We start from the raw sequence: 25,220 nt of genomic DNA, 5'->3' as shown, positions 1-25,220 counted from the left end.
TGATGCAGACCAAATTCTAGAAAGATGCTGCATGAGTGCCAGTAATAGGAATAACTCGTTGTCACGGAGTGTGGGGGAGTCCGGCCCTGCACCCCTCTTCCTGGGACCCACAGTGACTCTCAGCCAGTCAGTAAAACAGAAGGTTTATTGGACAACAGGAACACAGGTTACAGCAGAGCTTGCAGGCACAGTCAGGACCCCTCCACCGAGTCCTTCTGGGCTTTCAGGGTGCTTGGATCCCAGCTAGGATACCCTGAATTCCGCCCATCCAGCCCCAAGCCCAAACTCCAACTGCTTCCCTCCTGCCACTCCCTTCCTTTGTCCCCTTCCCGGGCAAAGGTGTTGACCTTTCCCCTCCCTTACCTAGCTCAGGTTACAGGCTCTGGCATCGTCCATCTCCTAAAGTCCTCCCCTGCTCTCCCACTCCCCACACAGACAGTCCCTACTGCATCACATCTCTCCCCCCTTCGAGACTGAACTGAGCGGGGTCACTCTGCCCAGTGACCTGGGGAAGTTCAGGGTCCCCTCTCCGGGACAACGCATCCGCTGTCAGGTTGGCACTTCCCTTCACATGGACCACGTCCATGTCATAGTCCTGCAGGAGCAGGCTCCACCTCAGGAGCTTGGCGTTGGCTCCTTTCATCTGGTGCAGCCAGGTCAGGGGAGAGTGGTCGGTGTACACGGTGAAGTGTCGCCCAAAGAGATATGGCTCTAGCTTCTTAAGGGCCCACACCATGGCCAGGCATTCCTTCTCGATGGCCGCGTAGCTTTGTTCCCGGGGTAGCAGCTTCTTACTCAGGTACACGATGGGGTGTCTCTCCCCCTTTTCATCCTCCTGCATTAACACCGCCCCCAGTCCCGTGTCTGAGGCATCGGTGAACACCATAAAGGGTTTGTCAAAATCTGGGTTTGCCAGAACTGGGTCGCTAACCAGAGCCTCCTTCAGCGCCCGGAAAGCCTCCTGGCACTGCTCAGTCCAGATCACCTTGTCTGGCTTCCCCTTTTTGCACAGTTCAGTGATGGGGCCGGCTATGGCACTGAAGTGGGGCACGAACCTTCGATAGTACCCCGCCATCCCAATAAAGGCCTGGACCTGCTTTTTGGTTTGGGGAGCAGGCCAGTCTCTGATCACCTCCACCTTGGCTGGTTCCGGCTTCAGGCAGCCGCTCCCCACCCGATGGCCCAGGTAAGATACTTCAGCCATCCCCACCTTGCACTTCTCAGCCTTTACTGTTAACCCAGCCTTTCGGAGTCGGTCCAGGACTTGTTTAACCTGGGACACGTGGTCCTCCCAGGTCTGGCTGAAGACGCAGATGTCGTCAATATACGCCACGGCAAAACTCTCCATCCCCCTCAGTAGCTGATCCACCAGGCGCTGGAAGGTGGCTGGCGCTCCCTTGAGGCCGAAGGGCAGGGTCAAAAACTCATAGAGCCCCAGAGGGGTGATAAAGGCCGATTTCAGCCTGGCATCTGCGTCCAGCGGCACTTGCCAGTAGCCTTTGGTAAGATCCATAGTGGTGAGGTACCGTGCACCTCCCAGCTTGTCTAGGAGCTCGTCAGGCCTGGGCATAGGGTAGGCATCAGATACGGTGATGGCATTGAGCTTTCGATAGTCCACACAGAACCGGATTGACCCATCCTTCTTGGGAACCAGCACTACTGGCGAGGCCCAAGGGCTGGAAGACGGCTGGATCACCCCCAAAGCCAGCATGTCCCTGACCTCTCTTTCAAGATCCTGGGCAGTTTTACCAGTGACCCGAAAAGGGGAGCATCTTATAGGGGGGTGTGACCCGGTCTCCACCCGGTGGACAGTCAAATTAGTGCGTCCAGGCTGGTTGGAAAACAGCTGTCTGTACAGATGCAGCACCCCTCTGATCTCAGCGTGCTGGCCCGGGGTCAGCTGATCAGAGAGGGGAATCGCCTCCAGGGGGGAACCAGTTTTTGTCCCAGGGAATAGATCCACTAAGGGGTCATCTCCCTGCCCCTCCCAATGTCCACACACGGCCAACACCACATTCCCCCTGTCATAGTATGGTTTCATCATGTTCACATGGTACACCCGACGGTGATGTGCCCGGTTTGACAGCTCCACCACATAGTTTACCTCATTCAGTTGCTTGATAACCTTGAAGGGCCCTTCCCAGGCGGCCTGGAGTTTGTTTCTCCTCACGGGGATGAGAACCATCACCTGATCCCCGGTGGCGAAGGCACGGGCTCGGGCTGTGCGGTCATACCAGACCTTCTGCCTCCTCTGGGCTCGGGCCAGATTCTCCCTGGCCAGGCCCATGAGCTCGGCCAGTCTTTCCCGGAAGGTCAGGACATACTCCACCACTGACTCTCCCTCGGGAGAGGCCTTCCCCTCCCATTCGTCCCTCATCAGGTCTAGGGGCCCCCTCACCCGCCTTCCATACAACAGTTCGAAAGGTGAAAACCCAGTAGATTCCTGGGGTACCTCCCTGTACGCAAACAGCAGGTGAGGTAAGTACTTGTCCCAATCTTGCGGATGCTGGTTCATAAATGTTTTTAGCATCATCTTCAGCGTCCCGTTGAACCTTTCTACCAGCCCGTTGGACTGGGGGTGATACGCTGAGGCCCAGTTGTGCTGGACCCCACATTTCTGCCATAAGGACCGGAGCAGGGCCGACATGAAGTTGGACCCCTGGTCCGTTAAGACCTCCTTGGGGAACCCCACCCGGCTGAAAATTGTCAGCAGCGCATCTGCCACTGTGTCTGCTTCGATAGAGGACAAGGCCACCGCCTCGGGGTAGCGAGTGGCAAAATCCACCACCACCAGGATGTATTTCTTCCCTGACCGGGTTATCTTGCTGAGAGGTCCCACTATGTCCATGGCCACCTTCTGGAAAGGTTCTTCTATGATGGGTAAAGGCCTCAAAGCTGCTTTCCCCTTGTCCCGGGCCTTCCCCACCCTCTGGCAGGGATCACAGGATTGGCAGTACTGTCGGACATGGGTAAAGACCCCAGGCCAGTAAAAGTTCTGTAGCAGCCTCTGCCTGGTGCGCCGGATTCCCTGGTGCCCTGCGAGAGGGATGTCATGGGCCAGGTACAACAGCTTGTGACGGAACTTCTGGGGAACCACCAACTGCCTCCTGATCCCCCATGACTCTACTTCCCCTGGGGGAGCCCATTCTCGGTACAGGAACCCCTTCTCCCACAGGAACCTCTCCTTGCAACCTCTCCTCATGGTCTGTACCGCACTAAGGTCAGCCCGGTCCCGGTGCTTCCGCAAGGAGGGATCTTTCTGCAACTCGGCCTGGAACTCAGCAGCTGGGACAGGAATGGGGACCGGCTCTCCCTTGCTGGCTGGGTCTGAGGCCGCAGCCTCTCTGCACCGTGCCCCTGGGCGTTCCCCGCTCCCTGAATTAGGGTCCTGCACCTCAGGTCGAGTACCTTCCCCGTTTTCGGGGTGCAGTGCCATTTGCCGACTCTGACTACGAGTCACGACCAGGGCACTCTGGGTGTTAGTAGGCCAGTCCTCAAGGTCCCCTCCCATTAACACGTCAGTGGGCAAATATTGGTGTACCCCCACATCCTTGGGGCCCTCCTTGGCCCCCCATTTCAGGTGTACCCTTGCCACGGGTACCTTGAATGGGGTCCCGCCCACGCCCATCAGGGTCAGGTAGGTGTCGGGCACCATCCGATCTGAGGCCACCACCTCGGGCCGGGCCAGCGTCACCTCTGCGCCCGTGTCCCAGTACCCAGTGACCTTCCTCCCATCCACTTCCAGGGAAACAATGCACTCTTTCCGGAGGGGCAGCCCCGCGCCCACCCGGTAAACCAAAAACCCGGAACCGGGAGCATCCATAGGTGGTATGTTGCCAACCCCCCTTTCCTGGGAATGTAGCCCCTCCTCCGATTGGGTTTTTACCCAGTCCACCCTCTGCGGGTTGGGTCTGCTTGGTCTGTCCCTGAGCTTGGGGCACTGGGCCCGTATGTGACCTCGTTGGCCACAGCGATAGCAGCCCATATCTCGTGGGTCCCCTTGAGTGGGTCGGAGGGACCTGCCGCTGGATGTTCCCCTTTTGGGGGGGTTCTCCATAGGCCCCCTTTGGGAGGTCCCATGATGACTCTCTCTCTGCGTTGAGGCAGGCCTGCTCCTTCGAGACTCCTCCCTGCCATCCCCTGCCCGACTGTCCACAAATTGGTCGGCCAGCTGGCCTGCATGCTGCGGGTTCTCCGGCTTCTGGTCCATCAACCACAGCCTCAGGTCGGACGGGCACTGCTCGTACAGGTGCTCCAATATGAATAGGTCAAGCAGGTCCTCTTTAGTTTGGGCCCCAGCTGTCCACTTGCGGGCATACCCCTGCGCCCGGTTGACCAGTTGTAGGTATGTAACCTCACGGGTTTTACGCTGGCTCCGGAACTTTTTCCGGTACATCTCAGGAGTCAGCCCAAACTCGCGGAGCAGGGCCTGTTTGAACAGTTCGTAGTCCCCTGCCTCCGCCCCTTTCAGTCGGCTGTACACCTCCACGGCTGTGGAGTCCAGTAAGGGGGTGAGAACTGCGATCCTGTCTGCAGGGTCAACCCTGTGCAGCTCGCAGGCATTCTCAAAGGCCGTCAGGAAGGTATCTATGTCCTCCCCCTCCTTACGCCGGGGCAGCAAGTGCTTATCAAAGCTCTTTGTAGGCTTGGGTCCCCCCTCACTCACCGCAGCTGGGGCCTCACTGCTCCTCAGCTGGGCCAGGTCCAGCTCATGTTTACGCTGTTTCTCCTTCTCCTCCCGCTCATGTTTACGCTGGTTCTCCTTCTCCTCCTGCTCACGCTGGCGCTGGTTCTCCTCATGTTCACGCTGTTTCGCCTTCTCCTCCAGCTCTCGCCTCTTTAACTCGAGCTCCTCCCGTCTCAGCTCCCTTTCATATTCCAGCCGCATCCGCTCCACAGATGCCGAGCGTTGCCGGGAGGATCCCCTGCTGGGGGGTGGGCTTCGCCGGGCAGATCCCCTGCTGGCCGGGGGTGTCACGGTGCCCTCGGTATACACTGGGCTCCTCCCCGCCCTTCCTCTATGCCTAGGAAGGGGGGGTCTCGGGAAGCCCTCGTCCGCCGGCTGACCACTCCCAGCGGGGACAGACACTGGTGCCTGCGCTGCATCTGCTCGGCTGCTTCCCTCAGCGACAGGGCTCCGTTCATTCATGCGGTCTCCCTCCTCCAGCTGGGCAATCAGCTGGTCCTTGGTGCGTCTCCCTGGGTGCAGCCCCCTCTGCTTGCACAGCTCCACCAGGTCACACTTGCGCCGCTTGGCATACATCTTCCTGCTGACCACTCACAGGCCGGGGTGCTCGCCGCTCCCCACGGTTTCCAGGGGACCCCTAGTGCACCAGCCCTTCTTGAGATCACCACCTCTCTGCCAGGGTCGAGCTGCAGACTCCTCCGCCCCTGGGACCGCTCGCTGCAATCCCCCGGGGGACCCTGTTACTGCAAAGTCCTTCTCACTGGGCACACACTCCCAGGGGTTAACCACCCCTTCGTTTTACTGCTCCCCAGTCACTTACTGCAGGAAGCGCCGTCCACGGGGTGCAGTATCTCCCGCCGCTGCCACCAGTTGTCACGGAGTGTGGGGGAGTCCGGCCCTGCACCCCTCTTCCTGGGACCCACAGTGACTCTCAGCCAGTCAGTAAAACAGAAGGTTTATTGGACAACAGGAACACAGGTTACAGCAGAGCTTGCAGGCACAGTCAGGACCCCTCCACCGAGTCCTTCTGGGCTTTCAGGGTGCTTGGATCCCAGCTAGGATACCCTGAATTCCGCCCATCCAGCCCCAAGCCCAAACTCCAACTGCTTCCCTCCTGCCACTCCCTTCCTTTGTCCCCTTCCCGGGCAAAGGTGTTGACCTTTCCCCTCCCTTACCTAGCTCAGGTTACAGGCTCTGGCATCGTCCATCTCCTAAAGTCCTCCCCTGCTCTCCCACTCCCCACACAGACAGTCCCTACTGCATCACACTCGTAGCATGAATCCAGCTGTCCAGTAGCACACCTGCATTGTTCAGCTTTCCTGACACCAGTAATTTACAGTAATAACCAGTGAAGAAAAGCCACATGTGGAGAGAGAAACACATTTGAGTTTCATATGGCAACAGCTAAGAGCTATCCTGATGTGACTGAATGTAGAGTCCCGTAGCACCTAGCTTTCATTCCAAGTAAGCAGAAAGACCCTCGGCGTTAGGCGAAGTGCAGTTAAGGGAGACTAGAAGTGATGTCAGAGGAATAAATTTCTTGAAGACCCTGTTCTGCAATGTTCAACTTGGGATGGTTTCTGGTGCCTTTAGTCATGGTGAGTTGTACCTCACAGAGCAAACGGCCCTGCTGATGGCCACAGAACCGTTGAAGCAATGACAACTATGGTGCAATCAGGCTGTAAGTAATTACAACTAATGCCAGTGTGGTCACACTCAAGCAAACTGTAGCGTTCTCCACGTGGGAAATGTGCAAATCTTGTGGTGCCAAATCAAAGCTGATTCTTTGACACTGATTCTTTGACACATACCCTGCTAATTACAGGCTCTATCCCAGTATGATTAAGCATCATTTATCACAAGGTGGTATTTTGTGGATCTGCACCAAGTCAAATCCAGGATCACTGAACTACAAGCATAGGTGCTGGAACAAGGGATGCAGGGGGGCTGCCGCACCCCCTGGCTTGAAGTGGTTTCCATTATATACAAGGTTTACAGTTTGTTTCAATGGCTCTCAGCACCTCTACTATACAAATTGTTCCAGCACCCCTGGCTACAAGCTCTGTTTGCTCAAGATCCCAGGCCTGATTCCCATTAAGTCTGGTTCCTATTTTGATACTGTGCTTTCAGTCTTTGGAATAGAGGAAAAATATTGCTTTTAGCATGGCATTCACCCTGTCAAAGGGCAAATCCCCAGGATAGACAAAGCCTAAGAGAATTATTGTGCTGGCAAAATCCCATTCATTCCAAGTAGAAACTAAGGAAAACGTTCTGTGTTCTCTGCAAGAGATGAAGTCAGTATAGGTCAGTGAACAGAGCAAAGAGACTGCAAATCAGGATTGCTCCAGCCTTTGCCACTGATTTTCTATTTCCCCTTCAGCAAGTCATTTAACCTCTTAGTATCTCAGTGTCCCCATCTGTAAAATTAGGGTAGGGATATTTGTCTGCCTCACAAGGCTAGTATGAATATTAACTCTTATTTGCTAAGCACCTTGAGACCTGAGGTGAAAGACATTGGGTAGATACAAAGTATTATTTTTATTGAGGTTCATTTTTACCATTATTCTTTATTATTAAACATTGATGTGAACTAGCTCATTAGCCGTTGGTGTCAGAATGAAAACAGAAGACTCTTCCATTGGGAAGGATCCCTTCTCTCTCTTCATACCCAGAGGACAGTGCTCCCCCTCACTCCCCACACAGACATGTCAGCACGAGGCTGGCCTTGCTTTTCTTCTCGGGCAGGACTTCTCGGCTGCTGCTGTGCAATGTGAGTTGTATCCCAAAGTCACTTTGCTAACCAACCAAAGCTATTTCAAGGCACATTATGCACGGAGCACATATGTTACTCAAGTGCTGCCAAAGGAATTCTTGTTTACTAACATCTTGCTTCACCTTATTTCCAGAGACTGCTAAATGGCCCCATTGACACCTTTTATCCTAAGTGATATTCAAACATTGGCTGCTGTATATAAAATCCCCTGCAGACAGCTACGCATGTAAAGGCCTGGCTTTCAGAGAGCACAAACACTAACACCTCCAATGGGAGCTACAGGTGCACAACACCTCAGATACATCAGGCCCAAACTTTTTAATAGTCTGGAACACGTCTTATCTTGTGGACCCACCTCCAGTCCCATTGGTGTCAGACAGACCACCCCTCTCCCATGAACATCCCCGGGGCAGCCATAGCATTGCTCATATGGCCAATAGTAACATTAAGAACATATTTAATGTGTTTTTAACTTCTCTTAATGCTAGTCAGTGGCTGGACACAAGGAGAAGTGCCAACACCCCTCTGGTCACTGGTATCTAAGCATGTCTTCATAGTCCCCCCCCTTCTCTCCTCCCCGTGCAGATACTGGTGTCAGATCCCACCCACTGCTTCCTGTTTATGTAATATTAATGAATGATTCATGCTGTAAACAGCTGGTGCAAGAATGGACCCTCCTGGGGCTGTGAGGAACGGGGATAGAGCCATTTTCTTCCGTTCATGTTTCATTAGCGAGATTGCTTCCCTGGAGCAGCCCGATGTGGCAGATCCCTGCAATGGCAGTGCAGTCCTGGGCCTGATGTGAAATTCAAATTTGTCTTCACACCCCATAAATCTCCCCCTGGTGCTGAGGCTGAGCCTCTCACGAATGGGGAATGGAATCTCGCTGCCTTCCCCACCCCTAGCCTATTCATCAAAACTGGCTTTCATTCGCTTTGCCTTTGAACAGCATGGCATGTGTTTTGGAAGCAGGACCTGGGCGTAGGTCCCTTCTGCCTTCCCTGTCCCTGCTAGGGTCAGAGAACGTATTGCGACCTAGGAGATGACCTACAGAGAGGGAGAGCAGCATGGGGGCCTGTGTCCCAGCTCTAGAAACCCACCTTCCACTGCCAGCAGGCTGATTTTGGCCCTGGGTCCATGTGTGCTTCAGGAAGTTGATGGTGTTAAAGCTTCCAGAGGAGAGGTGAATAACTGAGCTCCTGTCCTGTCTGGCTAGACACTGAGTTTTCAAACAGTTGGAGGCCCCCTGAGTATACATTGAAAGGATGAAATTCTCGCCTGGGCAGAGAGCCAGAGCAAGGACAATGCACCATGTAAATCCAAGGACTCATCATCAGAGAGCCTCGTGCAAGTGCTCTGCATAGGGGACAATTTCAACAATGATGACAATGCATCCGAAGAGCAACTGGCCAGAAAAGCAGCCCGAACACACATCCAGTGAGCCATTTCGCCCTTCTGTGGTTCTGGAGTGGTATGTAGCGCTCCAAAGAGTTCCCACAGGACACAGAGCTTCTGCTCTGCTGTGTCCCAGCTGTTGGCCTGTGGTCCCACCTTCCATCCAGAGACGGCATGATTTAAGTAGTGAATGAACTGGTGTGCACAGGGAGCCTCAACCTGAGACATTCCTATTATTGAATATTGGGTCCTGGGAAAGCCTGTTTGTGTGCAGCCTGTACTGGGCAGGGAAGAACTCCAAGAAGGGGAAACATTCAATAGTAAATTATTATTAAATGAAGCTGTTGATCTTACCTTGTGGGGTGCTGGATGTCAGGTTGGCATTGAATAATGAGCCTTGTCTGGCCTCCAGGTTCCTGGCTGGCTCTCACAAAACTGAAAGACAATTTCTCTGGGAAGTGAAAAGGATCAAATTTGACCCAATGTTGAATTTGTGACATTCTGGCTGGAGAATCCTAGATTTCAGAGGTTGCTGCTTCCAGGGCAGAGGAAGTGGCTGTACATCAAGGTTCTCGGAGAGCTATGAAAAACAGGCCCAGACTGCCCAGAATTGTTGTCCCACATGAAAGAACAGTTTGTGAAAAGAGTAGCCACCCTGGTTTTTACTTATTAACGTAGTCTTAATGTCAGAGTCCAGACATCCCCTCTATGGATGGGAGTTCAAGGAACAGCTGATGGGAGATGGCTGTGCCCACCAATGTAAAGAAAATTCTGCCAGTGCGGCCTGCTTGTATAGATGAGGCCTTGTGGGGTCGAAGGAAGGAATGACAGACTGAGAGGGACTTGGACTAGCGACAGGCATTCAGGTTAGCCAAGGAGTTAATGGGAAGTTAACTATAAAGCTAGAAATACTTTATGCTGCTGTACTGCGGGAGGGGCCCAGGGAATAAATTCCAGAAGTTTATGTCTTAGCTATTTCAGGTGCTTTCTGCATTGAGAAGAATCCAAAAATCTTGGGGTGTTGCCATCTGCTGGGTTCTAGAAACCTACCTGGGACAGTCGCTAGAACTGTTTTTGTAGCTGGACTCCCAGCACTATCTGGTTACAAACAGGTGTTTAAATATACAAGTTTGGCCTCCTGAGAAGTCTGATATTTCAGCTTCTGGCTGAAAATATCCAATGCCAAAGCTGATGGGGAATTTGTTAAAAGGAAATGTCACCAAACTTTCACAAATGTCACAAGCAGATTTGGATTCAGGTTGAGTTGCTAGCAAAGGTGCAGCTCTGTTCTAATTTCATGCAAACTGGTTTGTCCAGGTCAACAAAATTCTGCTTCCTGAAGTTTAGGTCTTAACAATTTTGAGTCATTGGACATTTTGGGCCCAAGTCTGTGCTCACATGGGTAATTCCCTGTAACTAAAAGGAAAATTCATCCTTTTTGCTCCTTTTTCCGTAAGAAGTCCACTGATTGTTCCTCCCCTTTTCATTTACCGTCCTCTTGCAGACAAGTCAGGTCTTGGTCAGTTTGATATGAAAACCTTCCAAGTAACACGACAGGAAAGGAGGCTATCTAGTGCTTAACGCAAAGGCCTGGGATCCTGTAGTTCTGCCACCGACTGACCATGTGGCCTGGTCAAGTCACTTGGCCTGAATTTCCTCATCTTTAAAACTGAAGTAAGATGCTCCATGGGCCAAAGTAACTCCTGGTGTAATATTGTCAGTGAATTCACAGTAGGAATGAATTTAGCCCAACAATATTAAACTACCTTGTAGGTCCTCAAATGCAAGGGATTGTACAAGTACAAAGATACTTTAATTGTTATGCATATTTACAGATAGCTGCACTGTATCTATTGCGATCTGTATTTAAATGTAATAAACCACCTCTTGCTGCCTTGCCTCACATGCTATTCCTATATGAACCATGTTTTTGACCCTACCCCCTAGGTTTTGACTGTCTTCCAGAAAACCAGGCACAGTTGGTCAAATCCTTCATAACTGAAGAGGGTTTAAAAGCAAGAAAGAACAGGGCAAAATGTAACATGACAGCAGAGAATGACTGAAAATCCAGCTGTCCTTTTGCCCTGCCCAGGTATAATGGCACATGCTGAGCAGGGGCAGAACAGGTGGTGCAGGCGGAGATGTGAGGTGGGATCAGATTTTCCCAGATTCAGCATGAGGAAAATACCCTCCCACACCTAGAGACAAACACCCGGATGCTACCTTTGAAAATGAGACTTTGTTTAAATAAATAAATAGGCATTACAAAATATTGCTTTCCCTGATCATCTGAAGGAATTTCCAAAGCTTCCTGGTTGAAGAGAGGGAAATGAGAAGATAGATGGGCAGCTTTACCCCACTCCCCTGTGGTTCCTTTGTTCCTCCTCTCTCACGCCCTGGGACTAATTGACACTGAAAGGTAATGAATTTTCCCTTTTTGAGAGTGAAATCTATTGTCAGAGTAATTATTTATGCCTGCCATGACTGGCAGTTTTGAGGTGGCAGGTTCATGGTCAGTGAAAGGTGATTCATTGAATGATAAGGTTAATTGCTCTCCCTTGTTACAGGCCTCCTCCGACTAACGATTGACAATTTTTCATATTATTAATGCAGATGTAAGTTTGTGTTGCTGGCTCAGGCAAGGTCTGCCTGGCCTAGCCTGACTTGTAAAGAGAACCAGCCTCTTCCCTGATGCAACCTACACCATGTGCAAGTGGATTTTGCTATCGTACACAACGTTCTCGTGCTAGGTTATGTAGCAGGAGCCTTGCAAAAACATCTGCTGCTTTCTCCCTTTTTGACATATTCTCTGCGTATTGATCAGAGTTCAGAACATTAAAGTGAATCTCTGCCATCCTCTGACACACTCTTCTGGGCACAAATTTCAAGGATGCCGTTTTCCAGGTGCTGGTAGAGAATGGAAATGAGAGAAATTTATGAGGGTGCCCCTTAAAAATAATTAATATGGAAAGGAATTGTTTGTGCATTTCCAGCGTACAATAAATGAAGGCCTTGTATGTGGGGGCGGGGGGCGGGGTGGTTAATGCATATGCATAAAAAAACCCTGTATGTGTGTGTAAATTGTTGAACTTATGCTCCAGAGAAAACCACTCTGGGTAACATTTTCAAAGGTGTGTAAACAACCTAGCCTAAATCCCATTTTCAATAGTGACCTAGAATGTGCTTGGGCAAGTCCCATTGTCTGTCAATGAGCCTCGAGCTCCTAAGAACCTAAGTAACATTTGAAAATGGGACTTAGGCTCCCAAGTCACTTACATAGTTTTGAAAATTTGACCCTGTGCCTACTGTCAGGCCTCTACTCATGACAGAGGAGAGTCTTCCTTTGAGAAACGTCTCCACAGAGAACTTCTCAAGATAGTGGCATATCTTTTCAAATGCAGCCATTCTTTTTATGTGAGCAATTTGAGACCCTTGGGGCCTGACCTTAATAGGAGAGAAGATTGGCCTTATAGGTAAAGCACTGCACGGGGCCTCAGGAGGTCTGGATTCCACTGCTGACTTTGCTGCATTTATGCCCCAACTAACTTTGCATAAATGACTGACTTGCTCTGTGCCTCAGTTTACCCACCTGTAAATTGGGATAATTTTTTTGCCTACCCTTTTGTTTTTCTTGTCTAGTTAGACTGTAGGTTCTTTGGGGCAGGGACTGTCTCCCACTCTGTGTTTCTGAAGTGCATCATATAATGGGGCTCAGATCTCAGTTGGAGCCTCTAGGGGTTAATGGAAGTGATAGTAATCTTGCCTCCAATATTCTCCTCAGCCTACACTTGTAGGTTTCCTGTGGCACATTTCACTCAAAATGTCAGAACTGAGATGCAATGTACAGATATGAGAGTAGAATTTTCCCCCTTAATTGCCGAAATCTAAGCTCCCTGGCTTAATATAATAAAGCAGAACTATAGCATTCATACTAATAAACATTGGCCTTTTGAGTCCTTTAAGTCTTTATCAAGCTAATAAGATTTTTAATTGCCATTAGATTCATATCAAAGAGGGAAAGATGTAAACAGAGGTTTTCTAAGACTTTGAGCCCACGGGGAATCTGTGTGCCTTTCCTAGACTTGGTGAATCTAGCATCTGTTCACCATGAAAAGCACAGCTTCAGCCTGAGTGCTGTGTAATACAGGGAGCAAATGTTTACAGCAGTTCCTTTTGAAGCATCAGGACTTTATTATCTACCCTGCATAGCACTTTCTCTAAGGAGCGGGGGTTAGTCCAGGTGTGTCCCATCACCAGTTCATGTCTCAGCAAACATAGGGCAAATGTGGGAGTTTTTCCATTGGTTTCAGTGGGTTTTGGAATCAGGCCTAGATGTCCAGTTCTCCAGGCTTTTCATCAGAGCCCAAACCCCTTTGATAACTTGAAGAAGAATCATAAGGAACGTCCCTGGGCTGAGTTCAAGCTTTTTATGGCAGGGACCATAGCTGCTTCTGTTTCTTCTGGAGTCCAAAGCACAGTGCTCCGTGCTAAACAAATACTGATGTAAAAGTGCAGCTCAGCACAGCCAGTTGGAAAACACTAAATATTGTCTATGAAGAACTTCCAAAGAAATACAAAATGTTCCTCTTTTGAGGAAACTTTTTGCTGATTGTTTTTCCTGATTATTAACGAAACAAAAACTGCAGAAAAAAACCCATCTGTTTTCAGTTTCCCCTCTCGCAATCGCCTTCTTTTCCTACTGGAAAACGGAGAGTAAGAGGAGAAAGAAAAGTGTTGATTTGGGGGTTTTCATTGAAAAAAATCAGAAAAATATGGCTGAAATGAAAATGTGTCACTGAAATTTTCATTTCAGGGTAAAAAAGCCATTTTTGGTCCAAAAAAATTGACCAGCTCAACTGTGCACCCCCAAGCTGCCGACACATGGCCTGTGCATTAGTGGATAAGACCTGGGTGGTTTCCCAGCTGGCACCAAATGACAACTCTCCTTATTGATGGAAACACTGAACTGCAGAAGTTGCCAAGCGTGTCTTCTCATGCTGTGGCTTTTACCCTTTAGGGGAAAAACTCTGCTTGGGGTGGATTTTGTTTTTGTTTGTTTGTTTGTTTGTTTGTTTGTTACAGGGTTTTTAACTGGGGGTTTAACAGGGTTTTTAACTGAGAAGAGAGGAGGGAGAACTATTTGTATAGATGGGGTATAGATTAGAGAAGCCATTAAACAACAGAGTTGCTTTTAAGACACAGATTCCAGCAAGGCTAAAGAGGCATCTTTAATACAAACAAACAGGCACAAAAATTTTTTTTTCCTAGAAATTATTTTTTATTTAAAATTTAAAACCATATTACCTCATACAGCAAACTGTGCACTTTGATATATCACAGTGTCTTAAAAAGGAAAATAATCAGAATTTTTTTTCTTTTTTTTCCTGGAAATTTTATTTACATCAGCCTAGAATGATCAGCAAGTAACACAGTTACTATGAAACCAAAATTGTTACAAAATGTTTACAAAAAACTATATTCATAGAAATTCTGCATGTCCACAAAGGAAAATCCCCTGAATGTCACAGAGACCAGTTTTTTTGAGAAACATGTCAAAGAAAATTATAGACAGCAAAGGGCATTCTACAACAATGCTCAGAAATCCATGTCATCCAGGCAGACTGGCTTTAACTTGCAAGGCCCAGTCATAACTTTCCAGAGCAAGGGAGCTGTGATTAAACCAAACAATGTGTTGAGTATGTTTCGACCTGGTCTCTCACAGCAGGTTGGCACATAGCACATGGCTCAACTTTGTGAGATCACGAATGCTGCATAATGACTTCCAGTGCTGGAATTCAGCTGCCAGAACTGCACTGATGGCTGCTATAGGGAGAAATACTGGAGCCCAGACCTGGCAGAAACCTCTACCATGGAAACATACAGTAACATTTCTGACCCAACCCCCCCAACAGCGATCTTGAAACATATTCCTGCCCCCCTTTGCATATTCACTCCATTGGTGTCTATGTAGGCTGAGTGTTGGGTGCTGGAAATTTACACTAGAAATTAGCCCCCCAAAAGAAAAATTAAAAAATGACGCAACTTTTACCATAGTGAGTTTGGAAGATTTTTGACCATGAACAAACCCCAAATCAACCCATCCTTGTGTTACTTCATTGGTCTTACAAGAGACTAAAAAGGAGAGGTTGATTTCTGTAAGAGTGACAGTGAACTGAAACAGCAGCATTTTCTATCAACGTTTTTTTCCCATATCTCCCCCCCACCCCAAATTTGTGTGATTGATTTATATGCAATGGAAGTTAATTACTTTGTGACATGTATTTCAGACAAATGTATGTGCTGTGTGACAAAATGATTTGCAAAGGATTTTTAGTTTGTATTAAATTTTCTACCCATCTCAATGTTTCCTTTCAAATGTCTGTTTAGCTCCTAGTTCACCAGGCCTGATGCACCCTAGTCCAAAGGCCTGATGCACCCCAAGAATTAGTGAAGGCAAGGGGATAGATTCTGATCTCAGGTATATCAGTCAAAGGCAGCATACCTCAAAAGCAACTTTAGTCAGATTTATACCAGTATAACAGAGATCAGAAATTGTAAGGCCCCATCCCTACATTTTGGTTGAAATGAACCAATCTAACCGAGGGGACCCCCCCATCCCTACCACAAATAAAGGCAATGGGCCAGATCCTCAGCTGGTGTAAATTGGTGTTGTTCCTTGAAGTCAAGGGAGTGAAGCTGGCTTACGCTGGCTGGGAATCTGGACCAATATCTGTAGCTCAACGAAGGGAATGGGATTAATCAGTAACAATGAGGTGCAGCCAGGACATTCAGAGGAGCTTGAAATTGCAAGCTGCTAAACTGAATGGGTTTGTACGGCCACCTGGGAAAAGAGAGGTCACCATCCAGACTCCACAAACTGCCTCCAGCCCTACCCGAGATCCCTTTGTGTTAGGGTGGGTAAGAAGGGTGGAATGACAGGAGGCACAGAGACGTCTAACCTGTCCACTCTTACTGTGGATTTTGTAGATCATTGCCAGATGGCATTAGAAAAATATGATGGCATTCTGCTAATATATACAGATAGTATTTAAAAACCTTTGTATGTGTATCATATACTTTTAACAATATATACTTTTAGGCAGGTGCGCATGTCTGACTCTCTCTATATATGAATGAGATCAGAGCTTATGGGATGGTAGTTGCAGTGAGAAGCTGATTGCATCGATGTGGGTGGGTATGGAAGACCTCCACTGTGAGGAAACCTATTTGGCATTTCAGTAAAGGCCCAGGAGAATCTGCGTTAGAGGCGGGGAACAACCCAGGAGGAGGTGAGGTCTGAACTGCTGCTGCTCGTGCTGTGAATTACATGAGAGATGTCACCCCCACCTTTCAACGGTTACAGAGTCACTCTTCTATCGTGAGTGCCCTCCTCCTGGCTTTCAGCCACCCACACCCCCTCTGTGCATTCCACATCAGCCCTTTGCTAGTTACACCACTGGGTCCGTATGCCCCCTCGGCCCCTGCTGGGTACACACACCAGCACCTTTAGGACTCCTTGTGGGTCTGCTGTCCATTCTGTCACTAACCTGTGTGCCCACATGTATCCGGCTTCTAGCTATTTCCTCTACATTCCAGCAGGACTTTCAGCCCTACAGAACAGTTGCTTGCTGCTGAATATGGAGAAAGGCTTAATACTCAGGATTTTAAACACTGAGAAGCATGAAATGGGCTATTCTTTCATGGCCAATTTACTGTAATTGTGGAGATAGAAGAGAAAAGGTTAATCTGCAGGGATTTTTCTTGCTGGTTGCAAGCACTGGTAATTCCACGTGGTCTCTTATAAATTTGGGGCAACAGTGACAGAAACTCACTCGTCACATTCTATGTGCCAAGCAAATGGTGTTGGTTAAATTTTATGCTTTAAAATAATCTTCTGAGGAGTGAAATGGATACTATTTTGTACAGTCTTGTTACTGCTCACCCTGTTGGAGCATTTAAAGAGAGAGAGAGAGAGAGAGGGCACTTTTTTTTTTTAAAGTCCAGCAGGGTTTTGGCTTTGCTTTCAACTTCCCCATGATTGTGAAATCTATTTCTAAGAGCTTGGAAAGCCCAGAAGAAAGTGTAAAAACTGCCTGTCTGAAATGCTGCCAGATGTGCAAAGAGATGGAGAAGGAAAATAATTAATTTTGGGAGAGGGAGGTACTTTTTCCACCCCACTTTCTGCTCTTGGTACATTTCTTCACTTATTGTTGTTTTAGTGACAGAGATGATGTTGCTGTTGGGATCAAACCTCTTTGGACCCAACACTGAATTTGAAGTCAGCCAGTGTTTTGGAAGTCAAACAAAAGAGGTCTAAATTCAGCTTGAGTGAGGCGGGGGATGGAGACAGATATGAGGGTAGGAGGTGGCAGGGGGAAAAATGGCTAAGTCACCTCCTTGTCACAATTAAAGGGAGTTGCTTTCTGTGAGTCAGCAATCAGATTGGTGCCTATTGCTCTCGGGATGGTGTTTCCCCCTCTGAAGGAGGCTGGCACAAAGCCTAGGCTCCACTTACATCCCACTTCCATCCCATTCTGCCTGGTTTAAGGGCCGAAGAGGGATTTAAGTGGGGCGTGGCCCACTGCACTAGGGTGAAATTTCACCCTTGGTCACCAAACTCAGAGGAGTTTGACACCCACGGAGAGTTGGCAAGTTCCACCTCTAACTTGTCATGGCGTCTATGAAAAGAAAATGAGAGAATAGTGGCAAATTCTCTCCCAAATGGCTATTTTTTTTTATCAGGGTCATATGAAAGAAAAGCTACCATTTTATTTCAGGGTAAAACATTGCCTTTTTTCACTGTGGGAAGAAACCAAACCAAAGTACGCTCTCTGTGAAAAGCAGCCACAGTTCTCCCTGGAGCAAATGTGCTGATTCAACCCAAACTCCACCATCCTAAAAACTAAAACTGAACAAAGAAAAGAAAGAGGATGGGCAAAACTGCAAACGGATTTGTTCCTTTGGGGTCAGGTGAAGTCTCTAAAAATGTTTCTAAATAAGAACATGAAAAATTGGATTAGTTTAGCAGCTGACTCCTGCTGTAGCCATAAAACCTTCCTAAATTCACACTATGTAGGGTGAGATTTACCCTGTGAAGAGACCAAGCACAAGGCATTACTTAAAGCCCCGCTAAAGCCCTCAAAGTAGGACTTAAGTGGTGTATAAGCTTCGTGTTGGCCCTGTATGTGGGAGGGAACATCAGCCTTGAGGATTAGCCTCTGTTCTGATGGGAGAGAATGGAAGGTGCAGTGAGTCCCTATGGCAGATCTCTAGTGATTTTGCATTAAAAGAGGAAACTAAGTATCGTTTTCCTCCACACTAAATCCTCCCCATAATCGGGCAGCGTTAAATCCCTGAACTCATTTTTTCAGCACATTCTCCACAACGTTTTAGAAAAGCATCTCTGCATGTTGCAGCCTATCACTGCTTCTGCAAAGGGCCAGGAAGGAAATGAGCCAGTGAAATGTCACGTTGAACGCTGTTGTGTGATGCTCTCAGGGGGCAGAATGCAAAAAAAACCCAACAACAACAAAACAAACCCTACTCAAAGATTACCTCTAAATCAGCTCACATGTCTTTGGTAATTCTGACTGAATGCATCTGCAGGACCAGCCTTGTGGGACAAGCAACCTGGGGTGTGGCTGAAAATCCAAGCACCATTCATGGAGAATGTTTTAAATGGAGTTTCTTGTTTGTTTGGTGTGTTTTTGGTGACGTAAAATGGCAATGCAGTTGTGTGGTAGGACAGTGAGTGCACTGAGAGAGCAACAGTGACTGCCACATTCTGGCTCATTCAGGGTGCTGTTTGATCCAAGACTGGTCCTGCCTATTCGGACCAAGATCTTCTTTGCAAGTCTGGGATGCCCCACAACGCCTCCCCCAAATTAAACATTAATTTTAAACCAGACAAACAACCCGGCTCTCCCTGCCCGTCAGGAATATGAAACCAACGCAGACATAATTCACCGCCATCAAACTTGCTGGAGTTAGTAACATTTGATGTGTCTACACTGCAATGTAAGCCCAGGGTTTGAACTCAGGCTTCAAGCCTAACCCCTTTTCGGTCTACACACAAATCGCACTAACCAAGGACTTGGACCCAGGGTCCAAGGACCCCATGGAGGTGGATGGTCCAAGCCTAAGTCAAGCCGGGACCCAGGGTCCAAGCCCTATTGCTCTGCAATGTAGACGCAGCCCCACTGGACTTGTGCTCTGGGAGTCTGCCAGAAATATCCCACAATTCCATAGGGCAACTTTCTTTGTCCTCTGGACAATTGAGTTTTCCCAAACTGTACTATGAACAAATGGCTAGAGTGGCTGCATTTTTGGAGGCCGCTAGGAGGTCTGGGATATGGGTGGTTGGACTCGATCCCACTTAATGCTGTGTAGATGCTGGAGCCCCAGGTTGAGACCCCAGGTTCAACAATTCCTAACCTGGGGTTACAAATGAATGTAGACACTCAAGCCCTAGGTTAACAAACTTGAATTCTGTTAATCCTGGGCTTACATTGCAATGTAGACTTACCCATTAGCTTCCCAGAAACAGCTCCCTCACTTTCCCTTCGTGTTAATGCTGAAGTCTATAGATTTTTCTAAGGGGAATGTGACCTTCCCACAGGCTGTGAAGGAGCTGGTGACCCGAAGATCACAATCTCACCCTGGCATTGCAGGGGAAATTGGCACAGGAGGATTTTGTTTTGTGTTTTCAGATGGCAGCAGTTTCTGGTGCACTACCCTAATCCTATGCCCTGTGTCTGGGAGTCCATTAAAGATCACTTGCCCCTTCTTAGCCAGCTGTCTGACTCTGATGTATTTCCATATGCCTTTTTGCATCAAACGCACACGTGGACTTCCTGCTCTCAGCGACAAGCAGCCAGCACAGCATTGAGGTAAAAGGTCATGGTGGACTGCTTCGAGAGAAGGCAGCAGCTTTGACAATCATTTTATTTATTTATATGTGTTCCCCTTCCCGGTTGTTCTATCCTAAATGTGCTGTGTACGTCAGTTCGGAATAGATGCTCACATGGACTGTCATTCACTCCACATCCATACTGTACTCCCAAAATGTTTCTTTTTTATTGCCATGCTAAAGGAAGCCTGGGGTTTCGGGGGGCTCCTCGTTATCCACTGAAGGTCAGTCCGACTTGATTCTCGCTTGCCTCCATGTGTGTTCAATATGTAAACATCAGACTCCTGGATGTGTCGTGTGTTTGGACTCCACGAGGCCTATAGGAGCTAAGCCTTTTTAAAAAAATAAAACCAGGTTACAGTCCATGCTTTGAAGTTCTCGTTCCTGTTCCAGCAACTGATGGAGTTGTGTTAAAGGCCTTGTTCTTGAAACTGAACCAAACCAGAATTTTTATTCCTTCCTCGCTAATGGAGAGAGCATCCGATCCCATCTCCAGCATGTCCCTCCCTCCGCCCCAACCCCGGTTCCCTATGGAAACACGGGCGTCAGCCCAGTACTGCACGTCATGCTGTCCTTCCCTGGTAGCCGTCTGTCGTTGAACGTGTGCATGTTGATCACAGCGTCTGTCTTCACCATGATGGGTGGCTGGGCTTTGTGTTTGACCCTCCGCTGGCAGGTGAGCGACAGCCGGATCTCGTCGGCCACGGCGCTGCAGAAGGAGCGCTGGGGAAGAGTGGAGGCAAACGGTTTTGTTACTCCCAGGAAGGTGTTCCGAGAACTGCTGTGCAGAGGGCCAGCATGCGTCCTATGTACCACTCTGCACAGGGCTGTGGAGGCCATTTGTGGGCCCCTATGCACATAGGTGAGATTTCCCCTTCAGTCTATTGAGGCTGGCTAAAGAAAAAGCTGAGGTTACTGTAGTAAGTGCAAGGGCATTCTCTGGGAGTCAGAATGCTGTGGCATCCTGAGTGTCATAGGACTGCTGCAGCCTGACCTGGGCTGGCTGGTTTACTCGGTTTTGCTTATGCCAACTTATTTCAGTCTCTGGTTGTAGAAGTTATGTGGAACATCGCTGTATATGCAGCACAAGGTAAAAGGGTCTGAGGGGCATAAACCCTCTTCCATCAAGGGCATAAGCCAACCATGAGAGGTGGGCCTGACCACACTTTCTGCTAAGATTCCATTTATAAATAGTGTATAAAGGGTTAATAAATGAGGAATAGTGCATGGAATACTATGCCAGTTCCCTGGTTTCGCCAAGACAATTGCCATAGCATGGCAGAACAACATTTAGTGGCTCCTTTACTGCTCACGGAGCCCATTTTGGTGACCGGGTGTCATGTTTCCCTGGGAGATGCATATTACATTGGCTACAGGGCTGCTCCCTGCAAGTCACTGGCCTTCTCTTTCCCCCCTGTTTTCTGTCCACCTTCTTCAGCATCAGGCCATACCTAGCCCAAGGCAGGTACAGTCCGTCATCCCCTCCCTGGAGGCAACGGCCTTCCAGATGGGGGATTTGGTTAGGGCATCCAAGCTATACAGTATGGGAAGAGGAGCTGTGAGTCCCACCCTATGGCATCTTCATTTTATCCCTGCTTTGGGCTGCCAGGACTTTTCCCCAGCGGATGAGGCTGAGCAGAGCTCAGGGCTCTGACACTGCCAGGGCATGCAGCAGGGGGCAATGCTACCAGCCTTCCAGCAATCCGAGCTGTGTGCGCCCAGAGCACAACTCCCAGACTCCTGCAAGAGGCCAACTGAGGGACCTGAGCCAGGCTCAAAGCCTGTAAGGCAGGGGCTGGGAGACCGATGATGCCCATACCTGTTCACGCTCTGCTGTTTTGCGCAGCTTGTAGATGAACTCGATCATCGCGACGAAGACTGACAGCACCAAACCTGCTGCTAGGACAATGAAAATCCCACCAATGTTCTGTATCCCCAGAGCGCTGGCCTCTTTGCCCTCCTCCTCCGGGCAGCCATTCCCTCGCCACCATTTCTCTTTCATTATGTGCAGCTTGTCTTCCTCTTGGAGCTGGAGGATAGCAATGGTGATCTTATCTCGGTACGGTGAACCTGCGGGGGAGCGAGAACGGCTGCCATTACACACGCAGCGGGGAAGGAGGACAAAAGCCACCAAGTGCAGGCAGCGTGTCTCTGTAAGCAGGGCTGTGCATCCCCGTTCACCCGGCAGATACTCCTGGGTGTTTTATTCAGAAATACATTGCTGGGAGTGATTAGCTCAACGCCAGCTGTTGTGTTTATGCTAAGCAGCCCCTCTCCAGGCCGTGTACACAAACTGCACCACTGTCACTTACCCATGGGAGTTCCAATCCCATAGCCTTTGGAGTCAATCAGCCCTCCAATCTGGGTCAGGTTGCAGTTCCTTTGTGTGATATATTCAATAGTGGTGGACTCCATTAGGAGGGCGTATTCTGCAGTGAGGGCTCGCTGGATTCCTTCCTCGTTATTTTTAACAAGTGCTGATGGCTTGCTGCTCATGAAAGCCCACATCTTTTCGAAGGTGGAAATTTTGGACTTCTGGAACAACAATAACAAGCCATCCCCCCAACAGAAATAAATTAGCCTTTTATTCCTTTGCTGCTAAACAGTGTCTGGAAGCTTCCAAATTGTGACAAGGATACCAATAAAGTTAAAGCCATAGGAGAGAACCAAAATGTACAAGAACATCAGTGGCGGCTTTGGGAAAGTCCATTGGTTAATGTTGGCATCCTTCTCGTTAAAGGAAAACCAGAGTAACTCTGAGGCTGTCTGACACACCAGATGTAATCACAACTGTTACTAACAACAATGATGCTTTGGACTTAATTAATGACTGCACAATAACTGGAGATCCTCAGATGAAAAATGTTATTAACAACTGTTAGCCCCCCGAGTGCCTCCAATGCCTCTTTTACCTAATACTTAAAGTGAGGCACAGAGGAGCTAAGTAGTTTTCCCTTTTCCTAAGTATCAGTATCCTGACCAACACTAACAGTACAGGAACTCCCTCGCATTATTTCCCATTTATATAGAGGTAGCACCTGGGAGCCCCAGTCACAGACCAGGACCCTGTTGTGTCAGGTGCTGCACCAAACACACAACAAATACAGCATCCTTGCCCCAAAGAGCTTCCAACCTAAGTATAAAAATATATTTGTCCATTTCAACAATGCACAATCACACCTTGCTTTGATGCCTTGCAGAAGTTGCTATTATGATAGACTCCCAATATGTCTGTTAAATTATTCTGAAGAATAATAACCTGAATTCTGCTTATCCCTTTCTACCCAATGACAGAGGAGAGAGAGTGTTTTAGAGAATATATTTCACTCTCTCCAACTTTCAAGCACCACAGGCAATCTGTGTCCCTTCTGAGATATGTTTAACTGTCAAACAGGCTTTACATTTTTACATAAACAGATGCAGAGAGACATTAGAGAAGCATCTACTATATTTTGCTATAGCTAAGAAATGGGGACTTTTTTTTTAACTGTTGGCAGACATTCCACTGGAATGGGGACTACACATTTTCTGGACTGGCATATGATGTGAACTTTTGTCTTCATTTGCTCATTCAAAAATCTGTTAGGATGGAAAGAAGTAGTTTTGTTTTCTTTATAACATGATCCCAACTGACTTAAGATTGCCTTTTGAAGTGCCTTTTACACATTCTGTAACAAAAATTAGTTAAGCTTATGCATTGGTTTAGGAAGGTCCCACAGAAACAGATGCACATACAAGTCCTCTTAAAACCATTGGTTGGTTAATCTTCATTTCATGCCCAGGTACTCGGTGCAAGGACTAAATTGCAGCCACAAGTGTGTATTTAAAAGGTGGCCACTTCTTCCATGAATGATGAGATCTCACTTAGAGATGTCCGAGTTCACCCATTTGTATGCTTAGTGGAAGCGCTAATTAACCCAACGTATCAAACAGCCACCTTGCCAAATGCTTTAGCAAAAGAAATAGAAATATATGACATGAAAAAGCCACAGGGGCAGGCCCTTCACTTCAGCACTATTGCAGGAAGTGTACTGTGATGAGTGCCACTGGAGAAGGAGGGTCTGGGTCAGGTTTCAGGGTTGAATTTAGTCTGATGGGGCCCCAAGGGACTCAGAAATACAAGCTGAACCAGGTTTCTACCAAACAAACTAGAGTCTTGGCATGTAACACTTGTCTCTTTGCATGTGCATTACAGATCTATTTCCTACACCTCTGGGCTAAGGGAAATTATTCCCCCTTGGGGAATGGATCACCAAGAACCATAGTTCTTTTAATAATGGAAGGGATTAGGGTGACCAGACAGCAAATGTAAAAAATGGGGACAGGGAGTGGAGGGTAATAGGAGGCTATATAAGAAAAAGACCCAAAAATCAGGACTGTCCCTATAAAATAGGGACATTCAGTCACCCTAGAAGGGACGAGAGGAATCTCCCAAGCTCTCCAAAGTGAGATCTCTTTTGAAGAGGCATGTAAGGGAGCAGTGCTCGTTCAGTTTTGTCATTTATTTTTTCCATGACAAATAGTTGGAGAATCTCTCTCCTCAATCTCCCTTCCCATATGTTTGCACAAGATAGCAGCATGCATCATCCAGGCAGATACCATCAGCCGAGCAAGAAGGAGCGGATTTGGAGAACACATCACAGGCTCGGTCTGTCTCTGATGAAATTTACCATGTGTTGGAGAGGGTGGGGATGGAGAGTGTCAAAAGATTCTGTCCTCACGCTGGATGTGACAGGAATATAAATTTGTCAAGCAGACAGCGCATGAAACAAGTCCACAATACTGTTTAAGCCAGATCTGGCTTTTTTGTGCTCGGGCTCCTTGTTGCATGACACACGAGAAGGCCCAGGACTCTGGGACTGAGGAGAAAAAGTTGTGCTCGCGGTACCTGAGCATTCTCTCACTATACATGTAATCTAAATTCTCTCATTTCTTAGACCAGCCCCTGATGCCTAGGCAAGGCAGAAGACGTGAGTCTCAGGAAGAGACACACAGAAGGGAAGGCAGTGGTGGCTGTGCAATGTGTTCTGAAGTGAAGGGCCTGCCCCTGTGGCTTTGCCATGTCATATATTTCTATTTCTTTTGCTACAGCATTTGGCAAGGTGGCTGTTTGATGCATTGGGTTAATTAGTGCCTCCACTAAGCATACAAATGGGTGAACTCGGACATCCCTGAGTGAGGTCTCATCATTCACGGAAGAAATGGCTGCTTTTTAAATACACACTGGTGGCTGCAATTTATTCCTTGCACTGAGTACCCAGCCATGAAACGAAGATTAACCAACCCACTGTTTTAAGAGGATTCATGTGCCCCAGAGCCAAGTTCCACTTATCTTAGGTACCTTTATGGGCAACTGAGCACTTCACAGTCATCGATGTGCTCATCTGCCCAGCACCTTGAGAGGAAGGGACATGGCTGCCCTGAGGGAGTCGAGGCAGAGAAAGTCTAAATGACAC

At 48.3% G+C, this 25,220-nt stretch overlaps 1 protein-coding gene across 3 annotated transcripts in view; it reads right to left on the bottom strand.

The window, feature by feature from the left end:
• Nucleotides 1-15,277: 15,277 nt before the first annotated feature.
• Nucleotides 15,278-25,220, bottom strand: part of GRIK3 (glutamate ionotropic receptor kainate type subunit 3) — a 224,901-nt gene continuing 214,958 nt past the window's right edge. For all 3 annotated transcript variants that reach the window (XM_050932089.1, XM_050932091.1, XM_050932090.1), the window contains 3 exons: nt 22,077-22,299; nt 21,584-21,834; nt 15,278-20,487 (listed from right to left, as the gene is read on the bottom strand). In XM_050932089.1, coding sequence (XP_050788046.1) covers nt 20,293-20,487; nt 21,584-21,834; nt 22,077-22,299 — 669 coding nt within the window. In that variant the 3' untranslated portion in view covers nt 15,278-20,292. The remainder of the gene's footprint in view (nt 20,488-21,583; nt 21,835-22,076; nt 22,300-25,220) is intronic.

This window comes from Gopherus flavomarginatus, chromosome 22 (genome assembly GCF_025201925.1).
Source record: "Gopherus flavomarginatus isolate rGopFla2 chromosome 22, rGopFla2.mat.asm, whole genome shotgun sequence".
NCBI lineage: Eukaryota > Metazoa > Chordata > Testudines > Testudinidae > Gopherus > Gopherus flavomarginatus.
Note: the sequence above shows the minus strand (reverse complement) of the source record. Positions and strands in the feature narration are given on the sequence as shown.